Consider the following 27010-nt stretch of genomic DNA (forward strand, 5'->3'; position numbering starts at 1 on the left):
TCAGTGGGGCAATGAGCAAGTTCACTGACCAGAGGGGCCTGGGCTTCATCAGACACGAGATGATCAAAGAGAACGTGAAGGGTTACTTTGAGGACGATGGAGTTGGCATGGACCTTTTCCTTTTAGACCTAAGGGAGGTACTAGAGATGAGAGGTTACAGGTAGACTATAGCTGTGGTGGGGGCCCTGGCAGTGACAGGGGCCACCTCCAGAGCTGTGGCAGAGTTACAGGGCGATCTGGAAGCAGGCCTGTACAAAGGGTACCTCTGCGCGGCACCATAGGGGGTGCCAGAGCCAAATCCGAGGAGCCTCATGGGAGGGTCCTGGAATCCGTGTCGGCGCCCCGCTAGTCCTTCGGGCGGTTGTGGGCCTGAGCAACCGGGGGTTTGCTATGCGACGCTCCGCCCTGGAAGGGGCGTGAGTAAGAAGTTACCAACGGTCACGTGATCCTGTAAAAGAATCACTTGGAGGGCAGCAAAGGCAGTGTTGGCCCCAGTGCTGCCCGGCTCATCAGGCGGGCAGGCGGCCCAGTTGGTTGCCTGCCCTTGGATCGCCCGTAAGATAACCCACCTATTACATAACGGTGTATGTAATAAACCTGCAGCATTTGTACCCAATCAAACAGTCTGTGTTGTGTGTTTATTATTGGGAAATGTATATTGGTTGGAGGGGTGGACAGAGGGATGCCAATGACGATACTAAGCCGCTGAACGCGGCACCCACAGGGGGCCACTACAGCAGTCGGCGCGCTAGTATCGCCTGGGCACCGGTCACCCCTCCCGGCTGCCCTTTTGGGTGCAGGGACTCCGGTAGGTGTCGCCCTTCTTCCTGCCCGTAAGTGACGCGAGGAGCATCACTTCCTGGGTTTCGTTTTTCTGGGGGCTGGCTATATAGCCCTCCCCCACCATGCTGGCGACCTCTTGATCGCCTCGCATCCCTCCCTACCGCTTACCCGGCGTGGTGACGGTAGGTGGGGGGTGAGAATATTGTAATGTTTTCTTTTTTCGTTGCAGGTGGAGTTACAGGGTGATCTAGAAGCAGGCCGGTACCAAGGGTACCTCTGCGCGGCACCATAGGGGGTGCCAGACCCAAATCCGAGGAGCCTCATGGGAGGGCCTGAACAATCGGGGGGTTGCTATGCGACGCTCCGCCCCGGGAAGGGGCGTGAGTAGAAGTTACCAACGGTCACGTGATCCTGTAAGAGAATAACTTGGAGGGCAGCAAAGGCACGGTTCGCCCCAGAGCTGCCCGGCTCATCAGGCGGCCCAGTTGGTTTCCGGCCCTTGGATCGCCCGTAAGATAACCCACATATTACATAACGGTGTATGTAATAAACCTGCAGCATTTGTACGTAATCAAACAGTCTGTGTTGTGTGTTTATTATTGGGAAATGTATATTGGTTGGAGGGGTGGACAGAGGATGCCAATGACGATACTATGGTACTTTCCACATTGGACTACTGCAACTGTCTCCTTGCTGGCCTCCCCAAATCCCACCTTTCCCCTTTAAACTCCATCCTCCACTGAGCAGCTCGCTTCGTATATGGGGCTAAAAGAAATGATCCCATCACACCCTTACTGTTGTCTCTTCACTGGCTTCCTATCGAAGCAAGGTCAATTTACAAGACTGCCTGTATCACCCACAAAGTCTTGCACACCTCCACCCCACGTTATCCGGGTCATAAACTCAAAATCTCAGGCAGCTCTAGAATTTCACGTAATGCGGAAAACTTACTGCTCAAACCTCCTACCTTCAAAGGGGAAAGATTTATGGCTCAATCCTTCTCTGGTAATGCGATGAGAGTCTGGGACTCACTTCCTCCATCCCTCCGAACCACCACTTCTTTCTGGACCTTCAAAACTGATCTTAAAACTCACCTCCTTCAAAGGCGCTTCCTGGAATAATTCAACCCATTTCTTGACCCTTACGGTCATCTAGCACTCACATGAGGTCAACTTTGAAAATATGTATTTTACTCCTGCTTTTAACCTAACACTGACACCTTTTCATTTTTTACAATTTGAATATGCAAATAGTTAAGGGTTGGAACTGCATATATGTAACTTGTTAGCGTACTCAGTGTTTCTTGTGTACCTTTGTAACTGTATATATGTAACTTGTTAGCGTGTTTAGAGTATCTCGTGTACCTTAGGTAACTCACCGGATTCTTGTGGAAAGCGCTCTGACACCTTTGGGTAAAGTTCGCACTATTTAAAACTGCATTATATAAAAATAAATACTTCTAATGAGTGATATGAGATATTCCACCCAAGGCTCCAAGAAGTGGAGCGAGGAATCCTGCCCTGTGTCTGCCTCTCAGTCTGTATACGTGTACTTTGCTGCCATTATGGTCTCTTCTCCCCCCGCCCCTTCCTCAGTAGCGCTGTGTATTGCACAACGAGTAAAAAATGCTGTGACTGGCACTGACTCAACCACCCGCGTGAGGGGGCAGCAAGGCGCGGCCGTGACCGTGACCCTGCAGCAGCGCTCTGCCCTCCCCTGTCTAAGAACTGTGCCGGGCCGCTCCTCTCTGTACGTAGCCTAGGCAGGGATCGGGCCCCACCCCCTAGTCCGGGGCACCAGACCCCCTGCTCCTTAACCTGAAGCAGATTCATTTCCTTTGAACCTACGGGAAACAAAAATGACATACATTGATTGTTCAGTGTGTAACGTTTCGTGACCAGCTGTGACTCAGTTGAGGGAGTCCGTCCCCTCTGTCACATGACTTCATTCCTCCCCTCCCACTCCATCAGGCCATGCCGTGTCACATGACACTTCTGCCGTGCTCCTCCACTTCCTCAGCCCCGGCGCCGTCGCGTAGTGTGCCTCTTCCGAAGATGTCTGTCCTGGCAGTAAGCCTGTGCCTCCTCGCCTTATGGCCTCTCTCGCTAGCGGAGCCCCTGAAATTCTATGACTGTGGTAAGTTGTTTATGAGTTTCTCTTGCCTGCCCCCCCCTGCTGTGTGCGCACTCTGTCCGGCGCGGTGCTTGTTCATGGCGCCCACCTGCCCAGAGTGCTTGTGCTCCCCGTGTACAGCGCCGGGTTGCTCCAGAGTGCTGCGGCCGCCCTGCAGTGAGCCTCATATAGTCTGCAGAGCCCGCCTGTGACTGTGAGTTTGTCTGAGCCTTGGCAACTAGCTCCGTATGGCGTTGCCGTATCTGAACTCGGCTCGCCCTGTGAAGTCGACACTGCCTCCCACGTCTCCTTATAGATAAGGTGCACAGATTTGAAATACAAAACAAAAACCAGGACATTTAGTAAACCTAGAAGGACTACACTTTTTTTTACATCACCCGAGGGGCACAAAATGACTTGCATGACCGCGCGCATCAATTTAGAAACCTAGACAAGAAGGTACTGAAGAACCACATTAAAAGCAACTTTTAAACCTAACCTGATGGTTATTACACTGTGATCAGAAAACAGCAGTTAACTCGCCCTGCATTTAAGCACCTGCCTCCCCCATTCAAGTCAGTTCTTTTTTAACAAACCGGAAAATGAGCTACATTTGTAAAAAATCTACATGGACAGCTGGTGAAACCTGGACCTATCCCGGCACATCCGGGATTCCTGGTCACCTAACTTATGGATGCAGGCTCACCCCGGGGTACCAAGCTCGAGACAAATGGGTATCTGATCTGAAGGAGTTACTCTGCATCGACAACTTGTCTTCACGTTGGGCGGGGCCTCGGTAGGGTGTACGCAATCTAGAACTCTGTATCTCCCGGATTCGTATCAATAAACGTAAAAACTCCTGACTGCTCGTGGGGAAGGATGGGCTTAACCCACTTTTAGGTCGAAGCCTGCCAGACAGCGCAGGTGTCTGCGAAAGACTTATTGGAGACAAATCCATAGCTGACTTGGAAATCAATTCCACCAATTGCTTTCCGTTTTTTCTTATGTCAATCTTCATTTCTGGCTCTCTATTTAATCGTGTTATTTTAATTGTACGAAAGCAGGGTTTATTTACCAGTCAGTAGTACCTCCTATTGCACGGTACTTTCCTCACGCCGAAATCCCTGAGTGTGTTTGGAGTTTCAAACCCGGAAATATAGTCTATTCGACAGCTGAGTGCCTTCATGCCCAAAACTCAACACGCTCATGGATTTCGGTGTGAGGAAGGTACCAGGCAATAGGAGGTATTACTGACGGGCAAATCTCCGCTTCCATACTTGCGGATTGAATAAGTCTCAAGGATATAAGTATATACATGATCCACTTTAAGGGGGAGGAGTATTCGCTCTATATGTATATACATGCGGACTAATCAATGTCAATCCTGGAAACGCATTATATTTGATACACATGAGCCCTGAAGAAGTTCAAGTTGGATACTTTGAACGAAACCCTTGGCGGGATGTTTTTTGTATGAAAGCAGCAGTGCTGTGGAATTCTCTCCCGTTGGAGATTCGCCTGATGGACGATCTTTTGGCATTTCGTAAAGCTTTAAAAACCGCATTATTCTAATTTCTCCCCTTATTGTCCCCTGTTTTTTCTCTCTGTTGTTGTGAGGTGCGGCTATGTTTACCTTGTTATGCGCCAGGACGCCCCTTAGCTGGGGCAGCTGTGCGCAATACAAATGCCCCTAACATAACATAACGTATGTGCATGGATTTCATATGAGGAATTAACTCTGAACATGAAAGAAGAAAAAACAAAGTAAAAAGGAATATCAATAAAGACTGTTTTGAAATTTCTTTTGGATAAGAGGACCTTCCCAGTGCTTAAATACAAAAAGAACTGGTCTGTGAAGGTGCCTCTCTTCAGGCTGAAATAATCTATATATAAGTAGAGGTAGGGACACAATGCTTTTATTCCCATATACGCCTCTGTTTTCATTAATGAGATAGTAACCTCCTACTTTATACCTTCAATTTAAAAAAAATATATTTTCTTTTACAATTGGAAGTCCCCGTATTTTATTGCTCCTGACCAATCTACAAGGGGAATAGTGTGAAAGGTGCAACAGATTTAACCTTCCCAGTGCACCATTCCATTTCAAGTATCCTTTTTTTGTGTTTATCCATCCAACTCGGATCGGTAAACAGAAAGAAAAAAACAACTTCCATCATTTTTTAGGCACAGCACATGCTTGATGCGCACCTACAAAATTGCCCAGCTGGCCCGTAGGCTTTTCCCCCCTGTTTATTAGCCATGCTGTTCGACGTCAATGATGCTGGGCAGCATGGCTAAAACAATTTGCAAAAGCCAATAGGTCCCAAAGGTGTGGTCTGTTGGCTTTGCCAGTGCTGATCACCTACAAGTCCCTCTCCTGTTTTGGGCATCTTAGCCATATGAATCGATCCTAGAGCTATTTCCCATTAGTGGGAAACCCAGCCTTGTGGACATAGTTAACTTTTTAACAGTCCAGATCGATCCATTTCCTTCTTTGGCCAACAGCTTCACATTCATTAATTGCAATTCTTTCTCCACCTAGCCTCCCTTCTGGTCCGGCGCGGTATCCATGTTTCAGTAGTGAAATTCATCTTTAAACAGAGCAAAGACCTTCCTTGGATGTAGAAGTCCATTGTCCAAATAACTGTTTTTACTGATTTATTTTATTCAAGATTAGTGTATGGGCCTGTCAAATCTTCATACCCCAGTATCCTTTAATCTCTGTAAAAGGAATATTCTATGTTTATTTTTATCATATCCCATACGTGATGTATCTTAATTGTGCCATGCACCACTGATACAGTTTAATGGATTACATTGATTAGGGAGGCAGCTGAGTACATACAATTCTCTGTGAGTCAGTCACCAGTTAGTGTTCGCGCTTTCAATCCGAGGCACTTACAGAAGAGCAGCAAGGTTGAGATGAGGTCGTAGTTGAAGGCCATGTGACTTTTCCAGGAGGCAGAGTTGGAAAACCTCCAACAACAAATTACTGGAAATTCTACACGTCACAACAAACATAATTAGAATAACTGTTTTATTTTTCAGTAAAAACTTAAGTTCCCTTCATAAAGCAGTAAGTGAGAGATTCCGTCTTCCATCCATTATCTAGATTGAAGGCCGTACAGCTGGAGTCAGTGTGTAAATCACCGGAGGCATCTTTGGCCCCTTTACATCGACACCCATGTGAGAGTCCCCGGGGTAGGCCTGAAAGGGGTCACATGAAAGTCTTCCCACCAAGGAGCTATAAGGACTAGATGCCTCAGCCAGTAGGTGGTCGCTCAATGATCTCTTCACACCAATGAGCGATGACAACTGGGATAGAAGTAGAACCTCTGCATGGTTGCTATTCTCTCTCCAAACTGGGCCTCTGGGTCTGGAATAGCATGCAGCCACATTGATGATGTGATCTGGAGAAAGCCTGCCAAGAAGCAGAGCTGTGCTTGTTAGCGGGAGCGGCCCTATTTGTGGGATGTAGGTGGATCAGACCTGGTATTCTGTAGCCTACCAAGAGTGTCCTAAAGTGGAACCTCTTATGACCCCTCCTCACTAGCAGAACCTAGGCAGGGATCAGGTTGGATCTATTGTTAAGGATTTTGTCCCATGCTCCTTTGCCTACCCTGCACATAAAGTAACTTGTATTGGGTCTGGCATCCCGAGTGTTTGCACTGGGGATCCTGCCATCGCCACCATAAAAATCAGTTTCTAGCAGCCCCGGGAGGGGGGGAGGGGGGGGTGGTATCAGTCCTGGATATTTAGTGGAGGCTGTTGCGGATTCAGACAAACTAATTTACATGGATGCCCCATCTCTGCAAGTTAGTTTTTTTTTTTTTTTTTGCACTAAGGATGGAAAATCTGATCTTTAATCCTCATCACAGCTTCCTAAAGCCATGCAGGTGTATATTTGCCTCAACAGTACACCCTAGCCAGGTTAAATGGTCCAAGAATTACTCCTGGCCAAGAGACTCCCGTCGTCTGATGGGTACACCTTTGAGAAAGGCCGACTGCCTTCTGTGTTCGTGAAACTATAAACAATAGGGTAAAAATATGTAGTCACTTTCCTTTGCCAAGGAGATCCCTCCTCCTGTGCCTTGGACCTCGCAGCCCTAGGAAGTTCTCTTGTGCTTAAGCGCCTGACGTGGTCAGTAGTGCACTTGCCATAGCGGAAAATAGTGTTGTAAGTATAGATTTTTGGGATTCGAATTTCTCTTGTTTTAGCTCTCAATATCTTGGCTTTAGAGCCTTCCCTCAAGTTATCCCATGGGTCCGAGTATTGACAGCGATATACAGTGTTCCTGTTGCGGTGGACATTTAGCCTCCTGCACACAAGAATCCATGCAGCAGTTGCAGATGGAAAATGTCAAGGATCAGAGGCAAGGAGCACAAATGTGGGGCGAGCACCGCCCCATAAAAAAAAAAATAACAAAAAGGGAAGAGAACTGCAGAAGCCATATTTACATCTGGGTCACGTTTCACCAACACCAGCAAAATGAGGATGCTCTTAAAAAAAAAGAGAAACCGCAGGGAAGATTTGCAATGCAAAGCAAGCATTGGCAAAGCCAATAGGTCTCCCTATACAAGAGCTATAGGCTTTGCCAACGTATCTTTTAGCCATGTTGTACTGCAGCGTGACTGCTGTTCAGCATAGCTAAAAGTGGAGTAAAGTAGAGTGGTGTTGAGTGGCGTGGAGTGTCATCGAGTGTTGTTGTCGGTCATGGAGGGAGTAGAGTAGAGTAAAATTGGGTGGCATAGTGTCGTGGAGTGGTGTACAGGGTGTTGCGTTGAGTGTTGTAGAGCGGAGTAGATTGTCGCAAAGTGGAGTGGCATTGAGTGAAGTAGTGTAGGAGAGTAGAAAGGCATAGAGTGGAATAGAGCTTTGTGGAGTGGCATAGCTTGGAGTAGTGTGTTGTAGAATAGAGTGGAGTAAAGTGGTAGGGAGTGGCATTGAGGACGTTGTGTAGGATAGAGTACAGTATTGTAGAATGGAGTGGCGTAGAGTATAGTGGTGCAGAGTAGAACAGAGTGCAGTGGCAGAGAATGTTGTAGAGTATAGTGGGGTAGAGTGGCATAGAGTGCAGTGGCATAGAGTAGATTGTTTCAGAGTACAGTGCAGTGGCATGGAGTGGTGCAGGGTAGAGTGCAGTGGCATAGAGTAGTGACATAGAGCGCAGTGATCTAGAGTGGTGTAGAGTCTAGTGACGCAGGGTGGGGTAGAGTGGCATAGAATGCAGTAACATAGGGTAAAGTGTTGTAGAGAATAGTGGCGTACAGTGCAGTAGTGCAGAGTAGATTGGCATAGAATATATTTGTTTTGATTTGAAGTGGTGTAGAGTACAGTAACGTAGAGTACAGCAGCGTAGAATGGAGTGGCACAGGGTAGATTGCAATGGCTTAGAATGAACTGGCATGGAGTGGAACTGAGTGCAGTGTCGTAGTGGCTTGGTGTAGAGTTTAGTGGTTTACAGTGCATTGACGTAGAGTGCAGGGCATAGTGCAGTGGTGCAGAGAATAGGGGGGTAGAGTTAAGTGTTGAGAGTTGAGTGGAGTTGTGCAGGATAGAGTTCAGCGGTGTAGAGTGGCATAGAGTTCAGTGGTGTAGAGTGGCATAGAGTTCAGTGGTGCAGAGTAGAATAGAGTGGCACAGAGTCCAGTGACGTAGAGTGCAGTGGTGGAAAGTGCTGTAGAGAAGAGTATAGTGGCATAGAGAGTAGAGTGGTGTGGAGGGCAGTGGTGTGGAGTGCAGGGCAGTAGTGTGGAGTGCTTCAGAGTAGAGTGGTGCATGGTAGAGTACAGTAGCATAGAATGGCATAGAGTGTAGAGTAGAGTGGTGTTAAGTAGATTGGCATAGAGTGCACTGTTGTGGAGTGGTACAGAGTGGAGTAGAGTGGCGTGGCATGGAGCTAAGTGACAGAGTGGAGTGGCTAGGAGTGCATTGGCACATAGTGGTGTGGGGTGGAGTGTATTGGCATAGTGTGGTGTAGAGTAGAGAGGCTCCGCGTTGAGTTACGCAGCGTGAAGTGGGAAATTGGAGTATGCATGGTGTGGTAGCGCACTGCTATTACAGACAACACCTCTTCAATTGAAATAACCGTTACATTTGCACAGACATACAGTTTTACTGATAAAAGCATACAGCGCACAAACGTTAATTTGTGGAAATGTCACCACCTAGTGTATTGATTTTTGATTGCATTAAACTATTAGTTTTCGCCACACTTCAGAATTACCAGAAAATGTGCTTTTCTGTTTCTGATATATACTAAAATATCTGCACAGTTCATTTAGAGACATTTAAATTTGGTTGTGTGCTAGAAAGACAAGAATTGGAAATGCAATGGGTCTCGCATTAGTTTGAGTTGGAGATATTGGCATTGTAAATGGCCATGTCTTTTACTTATGTGCAAGTTCTAGGTAATAAAACAGCACTGAAGACCTGATCGTCTATGACCCAGTGAAAGAAAAATAACTGCTTGGCATTGCCCTGGTATTTAAACAGCCCTTCTTGCCATTTGATCACATGATGGTTTAAGGGTATACAACACGAGAGGGAGAAGTTGCAGCAACAGCGGGGGCCAAGACAAGGGAAGAGAATGCGAGAGAGCCACTGGGGATGGACTTCTAAAATGCTCTCTTGGAGAGTGATTAGCCAAAAGTAATAACAAAACGAGTAGAGACTTAAACCCAGTTCCAATTTTAAAATAAAATTATTATAAGTGGCCAAAAAGCACAATGCAGTGTTCGTTCCACGCAGATAATGTAACTAGGAGTGGGATGTTGTATTGGGGGATGGCAGGGTTTATGGTTGTTTTCTTGTGCTATTTTGAGGCACATGCAGTACCAATAAATGTTTTGTATTGCTTTAACCCGGCCCCAACAAGTCTGCCTATGCTGCTGGGCATCTCTGCCAACAATATTATAATTTATATTTATATTATTTGTAGGAAAGGCTCTGTGACCGCGTGGCTTTAATGAGAAGTAAACAAAACACAAACACTTGTTAACTCGGCGCCCAAAGTAAATGAACAAGGAGAGAGGGCGGCAACGGAGAGCGCGTGCCGATTTGAATAGAGTATGTATCTTAGATTTGGAGATGCCCTTAAACGCTTTTGCTGTAGCTCATGGCAAATAATGTGTGCACTTTTTGTCTAATATTTTGTTTTTCTTTGCAATTAAAAAAAATTAAAAGGTGCAAAACGGACATTTGTCTAAAGAAAATAAAAACTCAATTTTAATTGCTTGTGAAAATGTGTTCGGTAAAATCTGTTGCTGTATGCGGTTTGTGTAGTCCCTAGCATTCCTGTCAAAACAAGAAGAAAGAAAACAGACCTCTGTTTTTGAATGCACAGCAAATGTGGCAAGATAAGGGCAAGATTTACAACCCTGTTTACAACAGAGCTCTGTAAACCATGAGCACTGGTCTCGATTGCTCCAGCTAAATAGCGATCACAAACTGTCTGTGTAACAACACATGTAACAGGGCAAGTCTGGGAAAATGGGCGGAGCTTAAAGCCCATATTCAGAATACAGAAAGTCTTGAAGAGACAGCGCAAGCGCTGCCATAGCGAGACCTGAAAAATAACATTGTACAGCCTTCCTCAAGCACATCCTCTGTAGCTAGCGTGAATGTCACATAAATCCTATCAATTTGAAGTCAGAGAAAGAAAAGTAAACACCAAGCTCCCTGGAAGACAGAGCCTGTCATTTGATATTTCTTGAATGCACAGTTAACGTGACTGGATAAGAACAATAATTAAAGGCCTGTTCACAAAAATCCAGTACTGATGAAAGAATACAGTAAATAGGATTCGGGCAACGGAAGGGACAAACTCAAGCTGGAAAGCCTTAAACAAATAGAGCTATCAAATTGAAAGCAAGCTAATGTGAGTTACAAAGCCAATGGAAGCAATGAGCAGAATGCAATCCCAAAGGAAAGATGCTGTTGGCAAACCAGGCAGCGCAGGCTTTGACCTAAAAACAGATATGCAGGGTTTTGAGGAGGGGGCAAAATCAGAGCTTTAAAACATGGCAGAGATTTCAGTGAAATGTCCTGGAATGTCTATCAGCTTGTCAGCCTTCCTGTTTATTGTCTTTTGTTATGAGGCCCACATAACATTTGCAGCATTGACACCATTCCCTGCCATCCAGACCATTCCCTGCCAGCCAGACCATTTCTTGCATTGCCTGGCAGTCCTCCTGAAGTCTTGAAGGGTCTGTTCAGACACCTGTGGTGCTTAGGCTACTCCATTACATGTCTTGAAAGCCTCCAACTAACCAGGGGGTATGCACGTTGAAAGCTGTTAGCCCACCTAGCACATCCTGTCCCTCACATACTTTTCCAATACTAGATTGCTAAAGATATGTTATTGGGACCCCATGTTTTGGTGTGAATTTCCCCTCTTTCTGCATCTCGGTGCTCTGTCATGACCACCTTTCTACTTCTCTTCATTCTGCTGTAGCATGAACTTGGACTTAAATCTGTTTGGGTCTCTCCAGGGACTTTGTGTATTGAGTCAACGCGAACTAAGAAAAGACAAACCTGCTTCTATGGAGTAGCACTTTTTACTCACTGAGATTCATTTAAAGACCACTCCCTTGGGTGCTGGAGGATAGTCCATAGGAAAATCTGTAGATGGAGCTTTCCCTGTTACTTCAGCCTCTAGCTCGACATGTTTCTTGATGTACAGGGACTTGGTGGGGGGCGGAGACAAAGAAAGGTTATTTACCAAGTGATGGTGGTGGGGGGCACCAAGGGAGAGGCTGTGAAGATCTACCCTCCAAGAAAACACAATTGCAAAATACATCCTGCCAGTCTAGTGGCTCTTATCTATCACATTGCAATTCCATAGTGACCTGACAGGAAATAAAAACAAGCATTGGCATAGCCAATAGGTCTCGCCTTTGGGACCTTATAAGTGTTTAGCCATGCAACAGTTGCATAACTAAATACTTATAAGGTCCCAGAAGCGAGACCTATTGGCTATGCAAAGCGACCGTGCGGCCGCGAAAGTAAGAGTGATGGCGATCACGATCAAACATCAAAGCGGCCGTGCGGCCGCGAAAGTGAAAGTAACTGCGGTAAAGCGCGGCGCGCGCGCCCGCGCTCATGCACTTTAGCTCTAGGCTTGCCTGGTAGCACTTTTTGGAGCCCTCTCAATAAGTCTCGCCAGACCAGCGCATGCGCTGGGTTAGGCGAGACCTAATAAAGCAGCACCACGTGATACACATAATCCATTGTACACTAGGAGAAAACGATTATAATGCCAATAGTTATCGACGCACAATTCATTTAGTGTTTTTGGAGGCTGAGGGTGGGCAGTTTTTACTGTTTTATTAAACATCAAAGTGTATGAGCAGTCCAAGCAGGCTCACATTTGCAGATGCTTTAACAGTTAAATGTTTGTTTTTATGAGACCTTTGCACTACAAAGACCATGTGACTCCTCATAAATCCCATGGGACCTGAGCACTACAAAGGCCATGTTACAACCACATGATTCTGCATTATTAGTTGTGTGTGTATTGGAGCAGAAAGCACCTTTTTAATAGCAGAAAGGGTGGTTAATAGAATATCCTTCAAACGGAGCCTTGGGGCAAAGACCTGACTTTGGAAAGCTGTGGAGTGGCCGATGAGTTACGGGTGAAGCTGGAGAACATCGAATGTGCATATGGAGAGGGACAGCCCAGGCTGAGTGGACCTGGTAGCTTTCTGATATTCTCCTTCACAAGATGTGTTTCTATAAAAAACAAGTGCTGCAGAAGAGAACTTCCTCCTGGTGGATTGGGGAACCAGCCTAGCCTCTGTCTGGTATCACAAATTATCCCTTTCTGTTCCTTCCCTGGACAGATGGACTTTAGTTGTGATTTTTAAACGCTTGGGTGACATGCGCTCTCTTTTTTTCCAAAGAAAAGTACAAAACGGTGTAGTTCCTGCTAAAGTTTCACTTCTTCTTCTGACCGTCTCCTTCTTGATGCCGTACTGCAGACACAATTCGTAGGGAAATGGGCAAGTGCAGCACCCCTGCCCTTAGCTCAAGATGGTGTATTATTCATTCTTTAACTCCAGAAAGGTCAATTCCACAAAGCATGATGGGAGGGCCATCATGTCTTGTATACCAAATAAGCATTGGCAAAGCCAGTAGGGCTGGACTTCGCAAGCTTCTAGGATGGTTAATGATTTTTTTCCATTGCACGGTATATACCACAAAATATAAGAAAACATGCAATCAAATAAAAACAAGCATTGGCATAGCCAATAGGTCTCGCCTTTGGGACCTTATAAGTGTTTAGCCATGCAACAGTTGCATAACTAAATACTTATAAGGTCCCAGAAGCGAGACCTATTGGCTATGCAAAGCGACCGTGCGGCTGCGAAAGTAAGAGTGATGGCGATCACGATCAAACATCAAAGCGGCCGTGAAAGTAACTGCAGTAAAGCGCGGCGCGCGCGCCCGCGCACATGCACTTTAGCTCTAGGCTTGCCTGGTAGCACTTTTTGGAGCCCTCTCAATAAGTCTCGCCAGACCAGCGCATGCGCTGGGTTAGGCGAGACCTAATAAAGCAGCACCACGTGATACACATAATCCATTGTACACTAGGAGAAAACGATTATAATGCCAATAGTTATCGACGCACAATTAATTTAGTGTTTTTTGAGGCTGAGGGTGGGCAGTTTTTACTGTTTTATTAAACATCAAAGTGTATGAGCAGTCCAAGCAGGCTCACATTTGCAGATGCTTTAACAGTTAAATGTTTGTTAGAGTATCACAGAAGCAAGGAATAGGCGGCTTCACCTATGGTCGTGGGAGAGAAGAAGAAAAAAGGAATATCCCAGAAAGATGTTTTATTGTTACCCTGTGATCTTCCCTTCAAGTTGCAGCTAAAGCCTGTGACCACGACCCGTGATCTAGAATCAGGATTTTATCTAAACACCCATTGTGAGGTAAGGGATCCCTCCACATTCTCTACTTCCTTCTAAGTCTAGAGATCATTACGAAGTCCTAGAAACGTTGCTTTTTTAACCAAATGCAAACACAGTTCCTTGTGGAAAAAAGCCAGTGAGAAAGGGTAATTGTTTCCTTACTCAGAACGGGGTTCAGCGTATGGGGACCCTCCGAATCAGAGTTGTCACCAATGATTGATGTGCAGACACTGGTCCATGAGCGACTAGGATTCGAGGGGACAGGAGCGGGCTATTGACTAAGCAGTGCAATTGCGGTCTATCCAGCCCAGCGTTGTAGTCTGTACCAGCACTTTAATGTGGCTTCCACTCACCACAGGGTCTTATTATTATTTTTGTTAATAGATGTAGAGATCAGCCTTCCTGGGAGAACAGCAGTTGCCAGTTCAGATGGGACTTCAACTGCTGATTCGAATTCCTTGAGTGCCCGTATATGCTCTTCAGTCGCACAGCACTCGATACACAATTCTTACTCCTTAACACAGGTCAAGCTCGCTCATCTGAATAGGTCTGAGGCTCTGTTCGGCTGCTGCACAGATGAGGACTTCAACAAGTGTCCCTGAACATGAAGAGCAAATCTGTGAATTGAACAGTGCCACGTTTCTTGAAAGGGAGAAGCTTGCCTTGCACTTGCCTTTGTCTGATCTTCGCGCAGCCTCCATCTGTCTTCTGAAGGGTCAGCAATTTCGTAGACCGAGGGAAAGGAGGGGCTGATTCTGTTCTTGCCCCACCCCCTCTAACCTGGGCCAGTTTGTTTTGCCATTCTCTGCACACTTTCATTAATTTGACCGTAAAACCTGCCTTTGGTCTGAGAAGTGTGGTCCTTCCTTTCTAGAGCTCTGAAAACTGCTGGCGAAAGAGCACTCTAGAAGTGCTACATACCTACGTACAAACTATACAACAAATTCTACATAAGCAATATAAAGGAACAAGAGTGGCTCACCCTCAGCTGGAGAGCTGCTGCCTGCTAAGACAAAGCCTTATGCACCTTAAACATAAAAATATGCAGCAAGAACTGATATGCGACCATTTGTTTTGGCGCTCTCTAGAGTTTTAATGATGTGGCTAGAGAGGGTGTAGTATGCAGAAAGAGAGCGATCTGTATTACTATTTATTTGGTGGACAATGAGGCTAGTAGCCTGGTGCAGCATGTGTTACATGGAGATCTGTGGTGGGGACAAAGACCGAGATTGCTAGCAGAAGTAGTCCTCGATGGAAGGAGCTCGTTTTTAGTTGTACGCAGGGGATTCACGTCCACTGGGAAGTTGATTTCCACATTGGCCGCCAGAGTTTGGTCCTTGATCAGGGGTGTCACTCAGTAGAAGTTTTGGTTTATCTCCTTGTTATGCTGCTGCCTCGCGGGTGAAAGGTTTCATCCACTGCCCACCAAAAATTCCATTGTACTAGTCCACAACAAAGCCGCCCCCGGCCAAATTTGATGATGTGCACCTACAATTTCAACTGAGTATGGTTACCTCACATACGTGCACACTAATCCCATGGGACATGTGCACTACTAAGACCTTATGGTGACTAATAAATCCCATGGGACCTGTTTTTATGAGACCTTTGCACTACAAAGACCATGTGACTCCTCATAAATCCCATGGGACCTGAGCACTACAAAGGCCATGTTACAACCACATGATTCTGCATTATTAGTTGTGTGTGTATTGGAGCAGAAAGCACCTTTTTAATAGCAGAAAGGGTGGTTAATAGAATATCCTTCAAACGGAGCCTTGGGGCAAAGACCTGACTTTGGAAAGCTGTGGAGTGGCCGATGAGTTACGGGTGAAGCTGGAGAACATCGAATGTGCATATGGAGAGGGACAGCCCAGGCTGAGTGGACCTGGTAGCTTTCTGATATTCTCCCTCACAAGATGTGTTTCTATAAAAAACAAGTGCTGCAGAAGAGAACTTCCTCCTGGTGGATTGGGGAACCAGCCTAGCCTCTGTCTGGTATCACAAATTATCCCTTTCTGTTCCTTCCCTGGACAGATGGACTTTAGTTGTGATTTTTAAACGCTTGGGTGACAGGCGCTCTCTTTTTTTCCAAAGAAAAGTACAAAACGGTGTAGTTCCTGCTAAAGTTTCACTTCTTCTTCTGACCGTCTCCTTCTTGATGCCGTACTGCAGACACAATTCGTAGGGAAATGGGCAAGTGCAGCACCCCTGCCCTTAGCTCAAGATGGTGTATTATTCATTCTTTAACTCCAGAAAGGTCAATTCCACAAAGCATGATGGGAGGGCCATCATGTCTTGTATACCAAATAAGCATTGGCAAAGCCAGTAGGGCTGGACTTCGCAAGCTTCTAGGATGGTTAATGATTTTTTTCCATTGCACGGTATATACCACAAAATAAAAGAAAACATGCAATCACCTAAATGTGGCTGCAGTAGGCTTGCAATAAAATTTAAATTAATAAACCTTTACTGATGTGGCTGCTTTACTAGTACGATTTTTGAAAATGATTAGCCTTTCAGATGTGCCATGCATTTTATTAATTTTAATATTTCTGAAGGGGACTAGAATAAATCATCACCTAACCTAACAAATCGCCATATAAGTTGGCACTAGAAGTGCAGGCATAAAAATCGCCAGTATTTTAAAGTTATTAAATTAAACACTTTTGTTGAAGAGACATGGACTTCTTTAAGTGGATGTGAACTATGCATACAGGGTTTATGCAGTCACTCCAAGTATAGGTAGCCAATGGGTAAAGTGGGCTGACCCAAAGGTCCATGCTGTACGATGCGGTAGGTAGAAGCAAAATGTGAATGACAATTAAACACACCAGTGGATGAAGCCTGCTGACAAAAAAAGCCCCTTTGTGTGTATTATGTATGAATTTGTTTTGAAAACCAGTAGCATGGTGAGATAGCTAAAGCTGTCTCAAAGGCTAGACCGAAAAAAGTCTGTCTGAAGTCCAGAAAGTAAATGTTTTAAATCCAAACCTGTTTAAGGTGTTTAGAACTGTCTTAAATCCAAACAAACGTCAATGACAAAGATATTCTGCACAGAAACTAAAAATGTTGTTTCACCAATTTCAGGAATGAGAAATGCATATAAACCCTGCACGCATTATTACAAACTGCGGCACAAAGGACTCCTTGTAGTATATTCTTTGAAAGTAGAACAGGATGATAATTGCATGATTGTTATTTTAGGACTGTTGTCTCAGAGAAAATGGAAGTCTGAGCCTAACTCTAGTCAACAACATTACGAATGACTTTGCAACTCCCATAGAACATTTCTTGTATTACCATTAGAAGGCACAGGTAAGCACTGTCCGTTCTCTGCAGAGGATGTGGTATGTCTGTCGCCCACAGAAGGTGCCTACTACAGCACTGTGGTATGCTGTGAAAGTACTGCACTTTAAGGAGGCTAAAAACAAAACCACAGTCGTGACTGTTTTGGAAAAGACACAAAGTACAACCTGCCAAGACCAATTTAAGATAAATGATTTCACGCACAACCAAGCAAGCCTTCTTGGGAATTGCATTCAGCTACTTAGGAACATTCACCTAAAAAAAACTGAAGAGACAGCTACTGACTGTAGTTGTGAAACACTTTTCTTTGGTAGAACCCTCGACGCCGTTGTCTTCACCAAAAGCTGCCCCAAGTTGGCCACGAACCCAGTGGGAAGCAGGTGCCAGCTGTCCTGTAAAACACCAATGGAATTTCCATAACCGCACCTGACAAGTTGATCTTGGGTGACACCCACTACAGATTGACATAAAAACCGCGCTAAAGAATTCCAGATACTCCTCCAGTAAAGCAACAACACTTCTTTGTTATTGAAATTCCTACAAACTCACCAGAATAAGACAACAATCCTCCTGTAGCCACAGAAGACGAAGCACGACACACACACACCTCTTTCTCTTTCTTCCCCCCCCCCTCTCTTTCCCCCCTTTCTTCCCCCCCCCCCCCCCCGCTTTCCCACCTCTTCCCCCCCCACCCTCAGAAATAAGGTAAACTCATAATTGCGTCAACTAATTCTGCTAGCAAAAAAGCTTAAAGGGGTAAAAAACTCACTTTTATACTACCAAAAACTTTGCAATCCCATACGAATGTCCAATTGCATTACAAACAACAATATGCACACTACCACTGTATAGCACAGATAAGTACTCAAAACGGGAAAAATGTGTGCAGGATCCTGAATTGGAAGCCCAAAGCAAAACGGAATGATGCCGGATGATACATAAGGGCTACACTCTAGTAGGATGCTTAGTCACCGTGAAGCCCCAAACGCGAGCAGCTGATAACCAAACACGTGGTCAGCGATGGGAGGCTATGAATTGTAAGAAGGCGACAGAGACCCTGAAAGCAGAAGTAGACTGGATTGGGCAACAACGTGACCAGAGCCCTGAGAACAGTAAGACGCACTTCCCCATTTACTGCTGAGATGTGCGAAATCCCAGACCTTATATGAAGAATTGACCTTCAGGATTGCTGACCTTGCAAAGCTTAAGGATGGGTACATGATCCACCTCCTCTGGAACTGCCAGCAAGCGCAGCAGAGCACTGGTCCGCTTATAACACCGCCATAAACGTGTACATTTTTATGGAAAACTGTTGCAACACACGTTTGCCTATAAAGCCTGAGCAGCACTTGCAACTCCAAGTCATGCCAGTGTATCAAAAGTGGATCACATTTTTAGCACATTACATTGCACAGTAACCTCGTGATTGGCCCTTGGCACGCAAAGAGATGTCATTGTTTTTTCAGGCTGCCTTCTGGCACAATTGGAGAGATCCAGTTGTGTGCTGTGGCCCACAGGCCTACATATAGATATTCTGATGTGTCCTGCTGTCCCAAAGATGCGTAAGGAAAATACTCATCAGCAGTCACTAGTTTACGTCCATAGTCAGAGGGAACTGTGGTTTACCACTGGTGTCCCAAGGCCGTCGTTGCTATTGCATTGTAATTGGATAGTAAAAGGTCTCCGTTTTGGCCCTGGTTTCTCTGGGGAGTAGCGCTTACTCTAGAAGGTAGGGGTTAGAAACTGAAAGAGTATGACGTAGTTAATAACAATTGAAATGCACAGTCATTGCAGAGATGTGTGAGACGGGGAGATACAAAGTGTCCAGTTGTATATGATGGAGATGTGTGAAACGAGGAGAAAGTGTCCGCTTGGATATCATATGTCTGATATAAACATTTTTGTTTGTGGTTGCAAATCTCAACAACTTTAATGCGATGGAGACCCTGGCAGGAGCTCAAAGACAGGCATCGCAGCATATTCGGGGTCTCATCCTGAACCCCAGTGTGGCTGCAAACTCCTGTTGGCACCTGAACCATGATTCGGAGTTTTACTGTAATTGCTGCCTGCATTTCTTTGCCTGCTCGATTTTTACTATATAAATACCAGGACAAATCATACAGACCAACACAGCACATTCATAGTTTGTTCACTTCGGAACAGGGGATACATGTGATAATACTGCTTTAACCCGAAATCTCAGATCCGACACTCAGAATAGTCTGAAATGTGTGCGTCTGGTAAGTACAGCAACCAGCGATATCAGTATTTACCAGGTGCACAATTACCCGAGAGATTAACACAGGACTGACGATGTGTCCAGCAGAAAGTGTCTCTGCAACTTCTCTCTGAGGTTGCATGGTCGTTTTTGTTGGTTGGGTGGTGATTCTAGCCCTTAAAAATACCGGGCAGTAAAGCTGTTGGGAAGTAAACATCCTGACAACGAGGTACAACCTCCTGTTAAGACACTGATTACATTGAGGCGATTTCACTCATAACTGATGTCAACTTGGCCTTCTGCAGCCTTCCTTTCAACCAAGGACCTGCTCCTCTCCTCGTTGGGCAACTAACATTCCCCTTCTGGTCAGGTTGGGAATGCAAGTATCTCTCCAGAGTCCATGGCTTGTTCCCAGCCCTCAAGAAAGAGGCACCTCAGTGGTCCTGGTAAATGCCCTATAGCACGGATGAACACTGGTGTCTAAACATCGCATGAAATACGAAGTTTCTGCCAGTGCTTAATTTAATTTGAAATTTGAATTCTTCCTCCAGTCAAAGTGCATCTGGGGAACTGGATTTTACAAGGCAGCGATGTCCATTTATCATTTCAACCACCCAAACAGTCACGGGGTGGATGCTAGAACAATGTATAGTCAGGGTGTCACTTCTACTATGGACTGAACCCTTGTTAGGGTAATTTATTGGACATTACTGTGAGTGGCCTGTAAGCAGACTTTTCAATAGTGGTTCAAGTAAAAAGGCTTCTCGCCTCCTAGCCTGTGACCATACCCACCCTCATCTAGGGGTGGGTATTCACTTACGGTGTTCCATCTTTCAACACACCGTAAGCACTGCGGATTAACATGAGGTGTTAAAAGGTGCAGCACCTCCACTGGAATTTACATTGTTGATTTTCCGGTTGGGAAATGTAGTCCAAAAAAACAAACGGAGCAGGTTTGCATAGCTTTTTCAAACCATGCTTACGACGTCTGCCCTAACGCCTCCAATGGGTAGAACTGTCAGCTGTGTTCTCCTGCACCCTAACCTAGCTGAGGGTTTCCTGGTCTGTCTTGCTGCAGTCTGGAACTGAAAGATATCATTGTATGAACTGCAGCGCTTCACAGGCAAAAAGGGGAAAAGGGAGAGAGATCAGTGTATGGCTTACTAACCTATTCGCCTGATTACTGATTATCCATTGCCTCCAAGTGAAATAGTGCAGTTCCACCTATTGTATAGAATAACCTATACAGCACTAATTGTAGATCAAGCTCCATCCGTTTCGAAATGTTTTAATTGCAATCTCAAAATCAACACATACTTCAGTGAAGACATAAAAATGTAAGAGCGGAATGGTTTCAGGCTTAAACATTTCAGCAGAGCATTCTTATGGTGGAACATGATCTCTCTGCTGAGGTCCCACCTGTCTTTTAGTGTAGTAGATGATAGACCGCTCCCTGAGCTTGAACAGTCAATATTGTACCTCAAAAAATATGCATCTCTCCCATCAAGCGGGTATCGTGTGTAGCAAGAAAGTGAGGGGTACTTGCCCTAGAAACCAGTCCTGGATGTACCTGTGGCAGCATATGTCTGTTGCTGGTGGCGGGATCAAAGCCTTTAAGTGGCTTCATAAGGCAGATGCCTTCTTTTTTCATTCTGTTCTGATCTATTCCATGTTTAAATAGCACCGGACTCGACTGTTTCCAAGCCCATTGGCAAGCTTCCGTTTTACCGCTGTTGCAAGGCACCCAAAGAGACCCCAAGTCTGCTTGGCTGCTGCCACCTCAAGGCTGTGCGAGGAGTGGTGCCGCTGGCAGCCTAATTCTCGGCCCGGTGTACAAGACTTTACGCCAGCACCACTGTGGGCGGACTACCTACAGACTCTACCTGCTAAATGTCCATCGAGCCTCCCATAACCGTGCCCCATTACTCATCTACCTGTGGGGGACGTGTATATTGTTTGTAGCAATTTGCTTCACTGTTTTCAAGATCGCATCCCTAGGGACACCATGTGCATGGCTGCACCAGATGGTGGATTTCCTACCAGTCTCCCCTTGGTCCGTATTAATCATACCTGCCTGGTTGCCCCAGTTTTGCACAAGGCGGTCTCCTTGAAACTTGAGTTACCTGTTGAAATGTGGGAGGTTTCTCCATTCCTTCGATTTTCTAAAGTAACAGTAGGTTGTCAATCTCCGTAAAATTCACCCCCCTCCCTCACCTGCCTCTTCCTGAATTGCTTGCTGGCTACCATCTGGTAACCCTCACTGCTCTGACCTTTGGCTATCACCAGAAGTGAAAAAAGGTAGAGGATTCCTTTTCTTCTGATGGATCAAGATTTTTAATTTTGAACAAGGCAGACCTTTGGTTCATCTAGGTTTCCGGTTTGTCCCTCCAAACTTGGATATATACGGCCCACGCGCGTCAAACCCTTTTGCATTGGTTGGATTCTGCAGAGAACCCTTGCATCACGGAGGATGCTTGCCTGGCACAGAGCCTTTGATGGTTGCAATGTTTCCTTAGGCAGCGGCCTGGCATGGATTCATGAGGCATTTTGCTCCTGTGATCAAATTGTAAGCAGGGTCAATGGACTGCCCTGCAAGCAATGGAGCCGATCCCTGTCTCCTTGGAAAACGTGCACAATGTCCAGCTGACTGATGAATCCATAAGGATGACGTCTCTTTAGATAGTCATCCAGGAGTCACTGGGTCCATATAGCCAGCTGTCTGGATAAATACAAAAGGCTGTGCAGTTCTCCTGCTTCATGTGTAGTCTGCGCTACTCCTGGCCTGTGCGGTGTCCTAATGGTGCCCCAAAGTTGTAGTTTTAACCCACGTTTAGAGCAGTACAATAGGGTCCAGTTCACAATTGGGCCTGGTTAGGGTAGGTGGTTCAGTGGCTGTCCCTTCTGGTGCCTCATAATTTCAGGCAGACTTTTGTGAGATACGAGTTTCTATGTTTGGTGTCCCTGGTGGACGTCCCAGTGCGTACTGGCCCACGACTAAATCTGCATCCTTTCTCATTCATTATGAACCTTTCACCCACCATAGGCTTCGTTGGTCTGGGAAGTGGAACCTCCTTCCTCAGGGGCAGTCAACCAGAGTACCTTATTTAAAGACCTAACAAACAGTTTGACTGTACGACCAGCTGGTTACTTACATGGGCTCAATTAAACTGTGTCCCAACTGTACATAAACTACCGACGCCCCAGAAGCCACTTGGAACTGGACAACAAGGTTCTTGGCACACTAACATTACCAGTTACAGTACGCGGTAGGACCATATTTTGAGTGGAAAATTAGCAGCTGGGGCTTCAACCCACTGAACTGTCCAGCTAGAGAGACCATAGAAACAAAGATCTGAGCATAACACAGCAAGCTTGCTATGTTGCAGCCCTTTGTCTGACACCTCTGTCCCATTGACTCTACTGTGTCTACCGAGTGGGGAACCCAGCTCCATAGGAAAACAATGCAATAAGGTGCATTGGTAGTGAAAATCTAGCACATAAATGTGTGCCAATTTGTATCTTGTCCCAAGAAGATGTTAGCTTATAGTTTCTCTGTTCTATGTTTACGTTTTAAGGTAAAATCTCAGTCTTCTACTGACTTGACATAGTTTGACTATTACATCTGAGATTCTAACCCCCACCACCAATTAGAGAAGGCCTTGATTGCTCGACTTTGCCGCCTCTGGAGAGGTGAGTGCCCATAATAATTGTAGTGCACTAGCATCGGCGGTGGGGGACTCTAGTAATAAAGTATAGTGCCCACGCTGGATACAAACGAGTTTCAGCTTCAGGGGCCTAAGAACCAGTGTCACAGAGGCCTCATGATAAATGTTAGAAACTGTTGACCTCATGATCGGTGCTAAAGTCACACAATGTATCCAAAAGCTCACAACTTTGTCTCATAGTGGTCCATGTGTTTATGGAACCTACTGGTCCTGGAGAAGTGACCTGTGTGGCTGGATCTAAAGGTCCCATATGTGGCTGCCCCTTGGCCTTAGATTTAAACCAAAACACTTTGGACTTGCTCCACCTGCCCTTCAGCAAACTTGCGACTTGACCCACTGGCTTTGACGAAGAAGCAAGACTGGGAGTGCACCCACCGGAGTTGGAGCACAAGTTTGTGTTTTATTTCAGAGCATGATAGCACACAGGGTAATTAAATACAATGGAGTGGGTGGGATGAGACAGGTGGTGAATAAAACCGAGTGAAGAAGGTAATTAAGATGCTGAGGGGCAATATTCGGTCGTTATATGTAACATAGTGTGCAGATGAAATTCATAGCATAGTTAAAGAACAGCAAAAGACAATTGGAAATAATGTTGCATATGGATTAGAGCAGAGGTACGGGTTAGCAAATTGGAAGTGATGAATATTTGTAGAGAGTTAGTGTAGATTAGCAGGGCCTGAAAGAGTACGAGTATTGTACAGCTCCAGCATAGGTTTTAGAGTCCCACATCTCCCGTTTTCTTGAATTGTGACAATCTCGGTTAACGAAGGGAGCAAGTGTAAACCTCCAGCCGGAGGCAAGTACACATGGCACCTAAACAAATCAGATGGTGGTCTGATTGTGGACACAAGGTCACCTACACATCACAAGGAAAACTAAACGGCATTGAGGAGAGCTTGGAGCATAGATGGTGCCTTTTTGGGTACCACTACAAATATTTTTGTTAACTGGACTGTCGATTGGACTGACTCAAAATTCCAGAATTCAACTGTGTGCCAATGGCAATGTTGTAAACACTCCTGAAGACCTCAAGCTTGAGACATTGCTGTGAATGTAGGAAGCAGATGTTAGTCATGGATCTGCAATATATTTGCCTGTAATGCATAGGGTCTGGCCACGGCTTGAAGTCGAGCGACAAATGCTTCCTGATGCCCCGAAGGCGATCAGGGAGTAGAATGCAAAATTCGCAGTCACAAAACACAAACTGTCATGCTTGAAACAGCGGCTTCCACTCCTGCTCCAAGTTGCAAGGCTGCTGCCGGAAAAAGTCCGGATCTCGTTCCACATTGTTAAAATCCAAGTCATGCCATAAGCGCAAAATGTGGGATTACTCTCTCCTGCCACTTAGATGAAGGGGACAAGCTACACAGCCGTCACTCCACCAGTATGACTCCACAGGCGAAATCTGACTCTGAGCCCATTATGAGGATAATCCTGGCATTCCCCAAGTTTCCTGCACCATTATGGATCCCACAGCAGATGGAGAACTTCAACTAGGCCATGCTTCAGATTTTCAAAGCAATGCCGGCCCCTTCTGGATGGAGCGCCTTCTGGATGGAGCGCCTTCTGGCTCTCTGGAGACACAGGAGCCTCCATTTGCAATTTTGTTGTTGGCCCTCCTGTGGTGTTGACTGACCTCATTGGGCCTTCTCCCATCTTCTAGCTGGTGCCAGCCCATGCTTCCACTCTATCTCTGGAGGCCACTCCAGCCCTGATTACGCTAGCGTGGACTCCAACTGCAGTGGTGCCTGTTCCAAATCCGGTCCTAACTCTGTTTTCTGATCTGGCGCTGCCAGCCTGACCTATGCCCATGTCTCACTGAAGCTAAGTGTGCCAGTATTGTTTTTGTCTAGTAAGTGTTAATGTCTCCCATGAAGAAGTCTAAATGGGAGGAAAGGGTCTGTACTGATATTGATCTACTCCCCAATTAAAGTGTTATTGTTTTGAATCGTGGTGGGTGGTAATTAAGCATCTTGTTTTTTGGGGGGATTATGGTAAGGTCATTAGTAAAACATTTGAACTATGAGAATATTTGTGTCTGATAGGCTTACTCATTGTAAATGATGGCGGCCCCACCACCAGTGTTCAGTGGTCTCTCTTTGCGAAAGATTTCCCAGTTTTCAGAGTGTTTCAAGTGGCTGGAGGGCTGGGATAAAGGTTAAAGCCGGTTCAAACAAAGCTCGTAGTTTCAGCTTTTCAATATATAGCTTGGCGGAGAAGGCAAGAGGTCCTCTGTGAGATGAGTCGCTGCCTCTGAAGCAGATCCCACTAGCCTTAGAGCAGAAGTGAACAGTCCACTCGCATGCAAAAGAGAACTTGAAAACAGAAATGACCCATGTGTGACTAAACCACCTTGTACAGGAACGGAAGTGAGACATGCATGCCAGCCACAGTCTCACTTCCTCAAAAGATGCACCTAAATTGTTCTATCTAAGCTCAGACATTAAAGTGGACAGTGACAACCTGAGATTGATCCCAGGAAGATTGGATAGAAGGCAAGGATGCACAGAACATGCATAGTGGATGTGCTCCTATGAATGGTGGTGGGCCCCTTCTTGCCGCCACGTGTACATATGTAGCATTCAGACGCACACAAAACTAGATAACTGAAATGGCACTATTCTGCGTGCCTGGTTGTGACAGAACAAAATACAACTGAGTGCAGCTTCACCTATGAGTGATGGAGATATCTGTACCACAATGGCCTTGCTGTGTTGGCCACAAGGTTAGTCTCTCACTAGATGCCAACTGTGGCATCTCTGGCAACTAAGAGACTTTAAAAGACTCTGGCACATCTCCAGGTAGAGAGAAGTGCAAGATGCTGGAGGAACACCTACCAAGGCTCAACAAGAAATTATATTAAGAAACAGATCAAAAAAAGAAACAAACATGTTGATGTTATTGCAGATGCTTTAGACTGTTACCTGTAGCACATCACACCTCTGACCCAACTTTAGAATATCTCCAGGTGCTTGGATCCAGAAGATTTGAAAGCTTAGCGCCTGCGCATCGGTATGCGGCGCTGTGCGGCTCCGCACTGACTCTGCTTCACCCTTTAGGTGACAGCCGGAAATTTATATAGGCGCCACTTAATTGGGCTGCCGGCAGTTTCTCGCTGGACACCGTCCATGCCCTCCGCTCATAGACTAATTGTTCATAGCATTGTGCAGATCTCTAGTTTATGATCTGTTTAAATGGAAAGAGTTCATTCAACAGAATGTGGAGGTGGGAGGGTGCTGAGGAATCTGTAGTTAGAGCATCCACCAGAAAGAGCGTTAAGAAAGGCAAGTAACTTGTTCTTCTGATGGATACTTCAAACCACAGATTCTTTACACTTTAGACTAGATCCCAAAGCAGTGCCTCACTGGGTGGTGGGTCTGTGGAATGAGACTGAACAAAAAAACCTTCAGGACCTAACAGTCCAAATGCCCTTCCCCTCCCACTGGGCGGTCACGTCAGTAGTGCATCGTGACCTTGTGCAGTGGCACCCATGTTGCAGCCTGATCGAGGTCTCTGAGATCCTTTCTATGGGTCCTTTGTACAAAAAAACCTAAACGTCCTGCAGCAAAATGAACACATTTTCTTCCAAAAGTCTTTTTGAGGGCTAAAGTTGCAGCATGATGGAAAGGAATGGCAGAGACTGACCTAGTTGAACTATCTGAAGGACTCACCTGTCCGATATAATTGTTTGCCACCTAAGGAGAAAATGTTTGCTCTGCCTCCCAGAGAGAGGTTGTTTGCCCCTAAGGGTAAATTAAGTGCTTTGGGGCTGCTGCTGGTGGGGCTGGGAGTTTTGTTGTCCCTGCAGGCTTGGGTGTTGTGTGCTAGATCTCCTACACTGACCCCGACGGCCCAGTTGTTGGTTTGGTGGACATTTATGCTGTCTGAGGGCAAAACCCCTAGTGATACCTCAAAAATGGCGAGATTGCTGTGAATACTGCCT

General features: G+C 45.8%; 1 protein-coding gene across 1 annotated transcript in view; it reads left to right on the top strand.

Annotated features, from left to right (window-relative positions):
* The first annotated feature begins 2434 nt into the window (after positions 1-2434).
* The window catches only part of NPC2 (NPC intracellular cholesterol transporter 2), a 44519-nt gene continuing 19943 nt past the window's right edge, over positions 2435-27010 (top strand). Inside the window, exon 1 of the mRNA XM_085626761.1 lies at positions 2435-2919. Coding sequence (XP_085482887.1) covers positions 2757-2919 — 163 coding nt within the window. The 5' untranslated portion in view covers positions 2435-2756. The remainder of the gene's footprint in view (positions 2920-27010) is intronic.

The sequence above is a fragment of the Triturus cristatus genome, chromosome 9 (assembly GCF_964204655.1).
Source record: "Triturus cristatus chromosome 9, aTriCri1.1, whole genome shotgun sequence".
In the NCBI taxonomy this organism is placed as follows: domain Eukaryota; kingdom Metazoa; phylum Chordata; class Amphibia; order Caudata; family Salamandridae; genus Triturus; species Triturus cristatus.